The 11,010-nt window shown below is 45.9% G+C and overlaps 1 protein-coding gene across 1 annotated transcript; it reads left to right on the top strand.

Annotated features, from left to right (window-relative positions):
- The first annotated feature begins 6,225 nt into the window (after positions 1-6,225).
- Positions 6,226-7,514, top strand: LOC123074939 (protein G1-like7). The gene has a single exon (XM_044497661.1). It carries the CDS (start codon positions 6,537-6,539, stop codon positions 7,173-7,175), a length of 639 nt encoding a protein of 212 aa, XP_044353596.1. The 5' UTR covers positions 6,226-6,536; the 3' UTR covers positions 7,176-7,514.
- Positions 7,515-11,010: the final 3,496 nt, after the last annotated feature.

Raw genomic sequence — 11,010 nt, 5'->3', positions numbered from 1 at the left:
CAGGCAAGCAAAACCCCCTTGTTCATTCCGATACAATCCCACTCTCTCACTCCTGCTCTCTTTTACTGCATTAGGACAGCAATGATTCAACTGTTACATGTTGCGGTAGTTGAACCCCTTTTCCTCTGCATGACCTGTCATTGCCACAGTAAATAGATGAAACCCACTAGCATGAGTAGGAGTTGTTTGAGCTCTGATGTGCCTACTCATTCATGCTTGTTTTTCATGCCTACTACTACTTAGAGTTGAGTCAGGTCTGATTCATCGGGGATGAATGTGAGGTGTGTGAACATGTCCTAACTGTTGAGAGGTAAGTGTGTGAACACGATTTGGTAAAGGTATCGATGAGAGGCCATGTAGGAGTACATGGTGGGTTGTTTCATTGAAGCTGTCCTTAGGAACTGACTTCTGTGTTTGTGATCCATGAACAGCTACTACCACGCGTTGGGCCCGAAACCAATGGACCCTCTAGACTTATTAACTGCCCCTGTCCTCTGTCCAGGAGTTGCAAGTAGTTTCTGGTGTTTGTAGTATGCTGGAGGCCGTGCGCAGCGTTGACCCGAGGGGTGGGCTGTGATGCGGTAGGCACGTGGCCCAGTGCACCGAGTCGCCCGTTTGGTGTCTCGGGAACCCTGCACACATCGTTTGGGGCCGTTGAGGACACCCCGGCCGGATTTCCTTGCGGATGGAACCCGAATAGGCGATAAACCTGGACTAGGGACTTGTGTGGTTAGTGTGGTCATGGCCGACACCCTCGCTGGGCTTCCACTTGAAGGTTGTCGAGTACATGTCGTGTAAACGGCGATAAGTGGTGAGAGCGTGTGTGAAGAAGTACACCCCTGCAGGGTTAACATCATCTATTCGAATAGCCGTGTCCGCGGAAAAGGACTTCTAGGTTGCCTTTACAGTTCATAGATAACTTGAAGTGGATACTCTAAAATGCGCAAGATAAGCGTGAGTGCTATGGATGGCCTTCTCGTAGGGAGACGGGAGCGGATCCATAGTGGTGTATTGATTGGTGAATATGTGGACTCGTGTGCGCCACCCCAAAAGAGTTACTTGCAGTCGTAGTATAGGATAGCCACTGAGTCAAAGTTGGCTTGCTGTAGTTAAACTCCACCACCCCCTTTGTTGATACTAATGCATATGTAGATAGTTCTGATGCAAGTCTTGCTGGGTACATTTGTACTCACGTTTTCTTAATTTATGTTTTTGCAGAGAGACTTCAGTCTCGCTAGTAGTTCCGCGTGGACTTCGACGTTTAGCTTGTTACCTCAGCTACGATCTTGTGCCCTCGGCAGGGTCTTGTAGTTAGTCAGGCTTCTCAGCCTTTTTCATTTGTAGCTGTCTGTACTCAGACAAGATAAGCTTCCGCATGTGCTATTGCTTGTATGACTTGAATGCTGGGTCATGAGACCCATGTTTGTAATATCTGACTCTTCGGAGTCTTGTGAATAAATACTTTGAGTCGTAGAGTTTTGTTGTGATGCCATGTTGTATTTACACATATCGAGCATATTGTGTGTATGATTGAAATGCTTGGTATGTGTGGGATCCGACAACCTAGTCGTCTATCCTTGGTAGCCTCTCTTATGGGGAAACGTAGTCTAGTGCTTCCACTGAGCCATGGTAGTCTGCTACAGCCCGGTTTACCGGAGTCCAGTTAGCCCAGTTGCTACTGCTCCGGAACACTTAGACTGGCCGACATGTGTCCTTCTTCGATCCTGTGTCTATCCCTTTGGGGAAATGTCACGCGGTGTCTTTCGGAGTCCTGTTAGCCCGCTACAGCCCAGATTCCCGGAGTCCTGCTAGCCCAGTTGCTACAGCCCGAATTCACTCGTTGTTGACCGGCACGTTCGTTGCTGGGTCATGTATGCCTGTCCATGTAAGTTAGTGCCACTTTGGGTTCACGACTAGTCATGTCAGACCGGGTTCTCTGTCATATGGATGCTAGCGAAACTATCATATACGTGAGCCAGAAGGCGCAAACGGTCCCGGCCAGGTAAGGTGGCACCCGTGGGGATACCGTGCGTGAGGCCGCAAAGTGATATGATGTGTTACATGCTAGATCAATGTGGCTTAGGATCGGGGTCCTGACATCCAAACACTAACTAGGAGACTTATTATAAGGAATATCACTTTCATCAAATCTATAGACATAATTTACCTTCACTACCTATGTCGGGATGTGAGGTTCATGTATTTCTTCAATACGTGGTAGATTGTTAATGTCTTCAGATTTAATACCTTTCTCCTTCATAGATTTCTTTACTTCTTGCATATCTTCTGGACTGAGGAATAGAACATCTCTCTTCTTTGGTGTTAGTTTAGGTGGTGGTTCAGGAAGTGTCCAATCATCGACATTACTCAATATATTATCCAATAGTTCTTGAGCATGTTCAATAGTTCATTCCTTGAAAACACAACCATCACAACTATCTAGGTAGTCGCTAGAAGCATCGGTCAGTTCAAAGTAAAAGATATCAAGTATTTCATTTTTCCAAAGAGGATGATCAGGCAAAGCATTAAGTAATTGGAGAAGCCCCCCCCCCCCAAGCTTAAGGGAGGTGCTCTTCCTCATATTGCACAAAGTTGTATATTTCCTGTAAGGTAGCTTGTCTCTTATGAGCAGGAAAATATTTTTCAGTAAAGTGATATATCATATCCTGGGGACTACACACGCAACTAGGAGCAAGAGTATTGAACCAATCTTTAGCATCACCCTTTAATGAGAAAGGAAACAACTTAAGGATATAGTAATAGCGAATCTTTTCCTGTTGAGCAAATAGGGTGACAATGTCATTTAATTTAGTAAGATGTGCCATAACAGTTTCAGATTCATAACCATGAAAAGGATCAAATTCTACCAAAGTAATAAGTTCAGGGTCAACAGAGAAATCATAATCCTTATCAGTAATAAAGATAGGAGAAGTAGCAAATTTAGGATCATATTTCATTCTCTCTATCATAGTTTTTCTTTTAGCTTACTCAGTGATTTCTTAAGATCTTCTCTATCATTACAAGCAAGAAATATTCTGTAGTAATCTCCCCATCCATAACATAACCCTCAAGTACAATAGGTATTTCAAATCTATTAGGAGAGCTAGGCACAAAAGGTGAATCTTAATTTTCATCAGTTTCAGCAGTCTCAAGTTCTTTAGCTTTAGCAATTAGTTCATCAAGAAATTCACCTAGTGGTATAGTTTCATCAAGCAAAGTACTAGCATCATCACAAGTTTCATTTATAGCAGAAGTAGTACTTGCGACATATCAGATAGAATAATAGGTGGTGGTGTCGGAAGCCTACTTAAAATAGAAGGTGAATCAAGTGCGGAGCTAGATGGCAGTTCCGTACTGCCCCTTGTCTTAGAGGGTATGATCTTGGTCTTAGCGTCTTTCAGATTCTCATAGTGATAAACAGGTATTCAACTCCCAAGTGAGCTTAATAAATAGAGTTGTGCTCCCCAGCAACGGTGCCCGAAAAAGGTCTTGATAACCGATAAGTATAGGGACCGCGACAGTCTTTGAGGGTAGTATTTCACCCATTTTATTGACTCGACAGAAGGGGAACCAAAAATATTATAAGCCTTACCAGTTGAGTTGTCAATTCAACCACACCTAGAAAGTTGTTTCTCTACATCAATGTGTTTACTAGCATAGTAGTTTGATAGTTTTGATAGCGGTAGTAATAGTAGCAGTAATAGCAGTAACAGTAACAATAGCAGTTTTGTAGTGATTCTAATAGTAGCAGCAACAGTAGTAACTTAACAAAGACAATATGAGCAAAGCATAGGCATTGGATCAACGATGGATATTTGTGTGGATGACATTCATCATGTAACAGTCACAACCTAGAGCGATATACAATAGCTCCAATTCATCAATTCAATGTAGGCATGTATTCCGTATATAGTCATACGTGCTTATAATAGTAACTTGCATGCCATCTCTTGTCCTACCCTACCATGGCAGCGGGGTCCATAAGGAAATCTAAGGGATATTAAAGCCTCCTTTTAGTAGAGAACCGAAACAAAGACATTACTTGTTTCAAGGACAATCATAAAAATAGCCTATTCACCCCCTCTAGTCGATAACTAGCACTTTTAGGCAAATCTTCACGAAGTAGGCAATCTCCTTGCCATTAAATCATTGGTTCAACTCCACGAGCTTTGGAGGCTCCCAGCACCTAACCACTCTCCAAAAGGTAATAGATGTTGTTGTTGATGGTGAACTCCTTTCTCTTGTGCTCTAAAATTTATTCTCTCCGACACTCAATCACTCTCTCATAGATTTGGCTATGTGGTAGGAGAAGGATTGGAGTGGAAAACAACATGAGGGGGCTAGAAATCAAGGATCAAAGGTTGAAGTGGAATCCCTTTGACATCAACAGAAGTGTTGGTGGTTCTCTCTCAGAAAATGGACATGGGAAGTGGTAATTTGTCCTGGTTGCTCTCTCGAAGAGTTGGTGGAATGCACGGGGTATATATAGGCAGCACAAAAAATCAAACCGTTACACACATTTATGCACAACTTGGTGGGACCGGGTGAAAACACTCGGTGAGACCGACTAGTGCAAAAGGTTTGGACTTTAGGCTTTTCGGTGAGACTGGATGGAACAGCTCAGTGAGACCGAAATGTGATGACCTAAGCACTTTCCACACTTCGGTGAGACCGATCGAAACCACTCGGAAATTTCGAGATGAAATGGATAGGCAACAGAAGGTTGGCAAGTGCACTTTGGTGAGACCAAAGGGTCATCTCGGTGAGACTGAGTTGCTAGGGTTTAGGCAGTGGCTATGTCAAGTGTAACTCGGTGAGTCCAGGTAGATGTGTATCGGTGGGACCGAGTTTGACTTTATGGTTTTGGACGTAGAAGGAAGTGACTGTGTGGCTGAGGGTTTTGGAGCAATATCTCTGAGCACTTGAGCAAATGATTCATGATCAAAACCTCATCCCCTTTTAATAGTATTGACTTTCTATAGTCTCAATGTGATCTTTGATCACTTAACCAAAAATGTAGAGTCTTGAAGCTTTTGCCAATGTTTGTCCTTTGCATGTTGAGGGGTCCACATTCACATCCCATTGTCATGCCTGAATTGAACTTTCCTAAAACATTCTTTGAATAGGCATTAGTTCAATTATGCATATGTTGTTATGAATTAGTAAAACCACCCGGGGATTAGTTGCACTTTCAACGCTGACCTCTCTAACACGAGGTCATGTCTAAGTGAGGCCAGTACTGATGAGCACTTGTCATGATCCAGGGATAGTTACCTCCGTTTGTTAACTTGTCTGTTGCTTATTCGTGTTCGTTCCCATATTTATTCTTATTTCTGCTAATGGCCTTTGGGGATGATTTATAGAATGAACATTTGTTGAACGTGTTGCCCATAGCGTCACTTAACTTCCTGGATGCACTTTCAAATAGTCCGCTTAACTTCCGGATTGAAGTTGGTCTTCATGTCAATGGCGCAACGGGTCATCTAGTCATATGCATATGTTCGCACAGATGGGAGGAGGAGGGGTGTTCCGGGTGCAGGTGAGGCGGTAGGTATAAAGCATATACCTACAAAGGGAAGCAACTCTTCTCGGGTTTCTGTCACCGCCAATAATCCATCGACACTATGGAGGAGGAAGGGATGCTTGCGGGGGAAAGAAGGCAGATGTGTGTGAGGAGACGGGCTGAGTGCTTTTTCCTTGGGTGAGGGGTTCTAGACGCGTCGAGGCGTGCGTTTTGTAGGGACTAGAGTCCAGGGGCGTGCACGCATCCAGCTATGAAGCAGGTGAAAATAGCGAGCGCGCTAGTGCGCGGGGGGTGGAGGGGGACCAGGTGTTACCTTTTCCAGCGTGAGGTGGGGCATGGGGTGAGACTCTTTTTTAATTAAGTGTGTGTCGTGGAGCGATATACGCGTCCATGTAAAACTATTAATATATACTTACTGGGTAGGCGCGTTCATATAAAACTATAAATACAAACTTACTTGCAAGACGCGTTTATATAAAACTATAAATATGCACATACCAGCTTTGACGCGTTCATATAAAACTATAAATACATATTTGTTGGATAAGCACGTTTGTATAAATCGATAAATGCATGATTACTAGCTAGACGTGTTCATATAAAATTATAAATTATACGCATTTGTTGGATAAACGCGTCCATATAAAACTATAAATACATGCTCATACGACCTACACGGAGCCACAGACGCCTGCACCAGGTATACCTAGCATAGGTATGCACTTCTATACGCCCCGAATTGTTCCGGCACGGGGCTGGGGTCACCGCGCTTGAATGGACCGCGTAGCTCCCATCATCCTCACGCGCGCCTCCGCTCCATTTCAGTAGTAACATTCACCTCCTCCCTCGGCTCCCCGTCGCTCTCGCCTCTCCTCCGCGCTCCCATCCCTTTCCAACGTCCCATCTCCATCCACCCCAAGATCTCCTTTAACCCCTCCGGGTGCGCGTCCACTGATCACTCACTCACCGCCGGTCGAGCTAGCTTTGCTCGCTCCCGCGGCCGCTGTTGAACATGGATTCCTCCGGCCCCGGCCCGTCATCCTCCGTCGTCGGCGGCGGCAGCGCGCCAGACGTTGCGCCGAAGCCGCCTGCGCAGCTGAGCAGGTACGAGGCGCAGAAGCGCAGGGACTGGAACACGTTCCTGCAGTACCTGCGGAACCACAAGCCGCCGCTGACGCTGGCGCGGTGCAGCGGCGCGCACGTGATCGAGTTCCTCAGGTACCTGGACCAGTTTGGCAAGACCAAGGTGCACGCCGTCGGCTGCGCCTTCTACGGCCAGCCCAGCCCGCCGGGGCCGTGCCCGTGCCCACTGCGCCAGGCGTGGGGGTCCCTCGACGCGCTCATCGGCCGCCTGCGCGCGGCCTACGAGGAGAGCGGCGGCGCGCCGGAGTCGAACCCCTTCGCCGCGCGGGCCGTCCGGATCTACCTGCGCGAGGTGCGCGACTCGCACGCCAAGGCGCGCGGGATCCCGCACGAAAAGAAGAAACGGAAGCGCGCGCCGCAGGCCGCTGAGGCATCTGGTTCATCGGCCGGCGCCGGAGCAGTCTTTGACAGGGACGTCGAGGGTAGCGCCGGCGATGGTGCTCTTGCTGCGTCCGCCGCGCAGGCTGGAGCTGGAGACGGTGGCAGCACTGCACCGAACATCCCTTGAGTATAGTAGACTTGCAAACCTTGTCTATCAGTTCGTTTACCGTGTCCGGCATAGGCATAACAAGATTTGAGCTTTCCATTTGGTATGCTTTGTTGCTTATATTACCTCTAAATTTTCTGTCCCATTTTCAGATTAATTAGATTATTAATAAGTACTATTACAGGGCGTTGTAGTAGTAGTGTTCTAGGGGAAGTGAATCAATTGGCACAGCTGATTGTTCATCATCCCATACATACCCTGGTAATTTAAGAAAATGAGATTTGTGGTCATATTAGTTACTTCTTATGCTACCTCTCAGCTTGATCGAGTTACTCCGTTCATTTCTCTTATTAGAGCTGTTTAATTTTTGCTAACACATGCATGTAGCAATAATGTGAGTGATCGGTGCACTCACTCATACATCCATTGCAAACTACTCCCTCCATTCCAAATTACTCGTCATGGTTTTAGTTCCACGACGAGTAATTTGAAACGGAGGGAGTAGCAATCAATTCTTGCACATAATAATATTTCTAGTACCGTTGGAAGCGTTTCTTGCTTAATTTGCAGAAGAACTGCTTGATGAATGGTTTATTTCTAGTTTCTCCTAGCTATACTGGAGTAGATCCCTAGGAAGAATGGAGAATGTGCAAAGGAAAAGAGAGGGGTACAGCGCGCAGAAGCTAGGCCAGCCTGCATTGATGTTAGTACGCGATCACTCACTGGCACACATGCGCGGAACAGTTCCCGGACGGCCTTCTTCCCCAACCGGCCAATCTCTTGCTCTGACATACCCCCCTCCTCCATTTGACCATTCCCTACATGCCACGGGCCGCACAGCTGCAGCAACCTTTCTCAGACAGAGACCAGAGAGAGAGCGTGTGTGTGAGAGAGAGAGATAGATGAACAGTTCTTGCGGTTTCTAATGGCGAGAGAGAGATGCATGAACAGTTCTTGCGGTTTGAGGGGGGGAGGGAGGGGGAGAGAGAGAGAGATTTAGGGCTAGGCATGCACGCGCGAGGGGTTTGTCCGGAGAGGCCTTAAATAGAAAGGAGCGGGGAAGGGGGAGGCGATAGCTGCGCTGGTCCCCGGCCGGAGGATTGGATGGGACTGTAGGATACGGAGGCACGCACGGCAGGCGCTGATCGAGTCCCTCCCTCTCTCTGACCACACGTGCACTGCTCTTCAGCCTTCACTGCCGTCGTCCTCTCTCTTATCCCTCCTTGATTTGGGCTGACCTTCATCTCTCACACAGGCGCGCGCACGCGTGCACCTGCCGAGTCTGCATGCATGGCCACTGCCCCATGCCAGTCGGCTTGATACCCATGCTGCTGCGCTCAGATCAACCCTCCATATGCACTCTCTCTCTCCCTCTCTCTCACACACACACACACATCCGCTTCGTTTTCTACTTTAATTGCATTTGTTGATGCAAAACCATGGCCAACGCACGCAGAGCAGGCAAGTAATTAAGCACCATTAGCGATCCACACTGTTTTCCCTGCAGACAAAGGATTCTTTCCTGTTAGATCTATCCAAATAACTGTAGCTGCTTTCAGAGGAAGAAGATGAACAGTATCTACCCTTAGGCCTTAGCAATGTAACTAGCAATTTGGCATTAGCCTTTCAAGCTCCCTTTCGCAGCAAAGGGGGCGGTGGGCCACGCGACGGCGATGCTTTGCTCTCATGTCCACACTGACCACAGTATACTTGGCCTGTGACTGTGAGCAAAGAGCAAAGCCATGCAATGAATCCCTTCCTTTGTCCTTTGCACGCACAGGGCCCCTCCCTTCCTCCCTCACCCACCCAACGGGGGCCGTACGTCTCTCTCCCTCTCTCTCGTCTCCCTCGCCGCGCCACTGTAGCGCGGCTGTTCATGCATGCCTTGCCGGCCGCCTCCTCCCATGGCCACAGACCCAGTCTTCTTTTCTTTTCTTTTCCTTTTTCTCTCGCGCTGCCGCCACCGTGAGCGATGGTCGTGCTCTCCTCCTCCTTGAATTAATTCTTTCCTGATAGATGGATCACATGCGGCCTGTGCTCGTTCGGGAGCTTTCAGCCCTCGGAAAAATGTCAGGTCTTGTCTGGAATTATTGTGCGCGTATATATATAGGTCACTGCCTTACCTTGCCCGTATATATGGGGCAGACAAGGGCTTAACTACTGGTGCTCTTATTGGAATCCTAATTAATTTCCTGCAATCAGCTGTGCGCCTTACCTGCTGTGTTGTGCCTGTCCATCTACAGTAGTATGTATGTACACGCAAAATCACTCTACCTGCTGCGCATCAATAGCTGTGTGCATCGCCTGATGTAGAGGAGGGGGGAAACCCTCCTAAAAATAAATAGGTGATGCACGTTAAATGGGGGGGCAATCCTTGTCCAATTACTGCCGTACTTATAATTTATAGTAATCTAAATTAAAGCTGGCGTGTTGAGTGTGTTCAACCCATTATAATCATGGAATGCGATGTCTGACTAATTAACCATTTTCTTTGATACGGAGGAATTTTCTTTCCAGTGACAGGCATCTTGGATTCTCCATCAATGATGATTGTGTTATGATTTTGATACCTTTGGTTAGGCAACAGAAAAGTCTTTGAACTGTCAAAAGCCACCATATATCCACATATCCATCATATCACCCCTGTTTAAAACTGTTAACTGGATCTCAGTTTGCTATCTAAAACATTGAGCAACATAAGTTAGTCTGAATTTGTCACTGTATTTGCTGTCATATCCATAGGTTGCTCACACTAGTCAGAACTACTGTTGCTTCTTTTCACTGGCTAATTAAATTATCCATATGGACAAACTGTTGGATGCTCTGTTACATGCAATACAATGCATGGACCACATATACTACTTGTTATATAATATATACGCCAGGTAACTGCAGTGCTTGGTGTCGTATGCATCAATATGCAATTTGGTATCTTCTTCTCTTCACTCTTCAGATCTTTCCTGTGTAGTGTAGTCTGATTGTTAATCTGCTGGTGTGTAACTATCTTGTGTGAACGTAGATGCTTTTGTTGCACACGAAATCAAGAATAAAATATAGTATATATACTGATGTGCCCAATCGAGCAGAAAAGCACAAGCATTTTTCCTGTTCCTAAAGCTGAGGCAACCAAACTGGCCCTACACCTATCATGATGCTCCTCAACCTATCAATTTAGTAGTATGGTTTTGTGGTTGCCAGGCAAGTAGAATTTTGAGTTGGTTATAGCCTTTTCTGTTAAACTATAATCCATTTGTTGTTGGCATATGCATGCGGTTGGCGGAATATCTTTCCCATATCTGTCCTAAGTATATATAGGTGGTAGATCTTCCTTCTTGTTTTAATGCTTGATTGGTCACCACCCAAATCATAGTTCATACTACATCTCACTTACTATTTGTCACATGAACATAGGTTTACTCAATTCGTTCTCCTCTATTGTGTTGTTTTTATTCATAGCCATGACAGTGTGTAAGCCGTCTCAGAAATAGCTTAGCACCTGCTTGGCTTGCATATGCGTGCCAAGTATTATAAGATCACAAGCAAAACCAAGGTTATTTTATGTATCTGTTTGCGTCGCCCCTAATGAATAAGCATGCCATTTTATATGTCTTCAAAGATTCGAATAGGGGATGCATAAGAGCATCGATCAGGATGTTCTTAACTTTCCACAAACTTTTTTTCATTTCAATTTTTCTGTATTACTTTGATCACTATGTACAAAGGATTTAAATAATTAATCATAAGGATCAATATGTACATTGCCGTTGGCCATACATATTGCACCTGAAAACATTGTAAAAAATATCCAATCTCTCAGCCCAACTCCAAATTCCACATGGTTGATTTAATGAAAAAC

Source organism: Triticum aestivum, chromosome 3D, assembly GCF_018294505.1.
Source record: "Triticum aestivum cultivar Chinese Spring chromosome 3D, IWGSC CS RefSeq v2.1, whole genome shotgun sequence".
In the NCBI taxonomy this organism is placed as follows: domain Eukaryota; kingdom Viridiplantae; phylum Streptophyta; class Magnoliopsida; order Poales; family Poaceae; genus Triticum; species Triticum aestivum.
The sequence above is the reverse complement of the archived record's forward strand: the minus strand, read 5'-3'. Positions and strand labels throughout refer to the sequence as shown.

Coding starts and splice junctions, on each gene's coding strand:
- LOC123074939 (XM_044497661.1), top strand. CDS start 6,537: ATGGATTCCTCCGGCCCCGGCCCGTCATCCTCCGTCGTCGGCGGCGGC.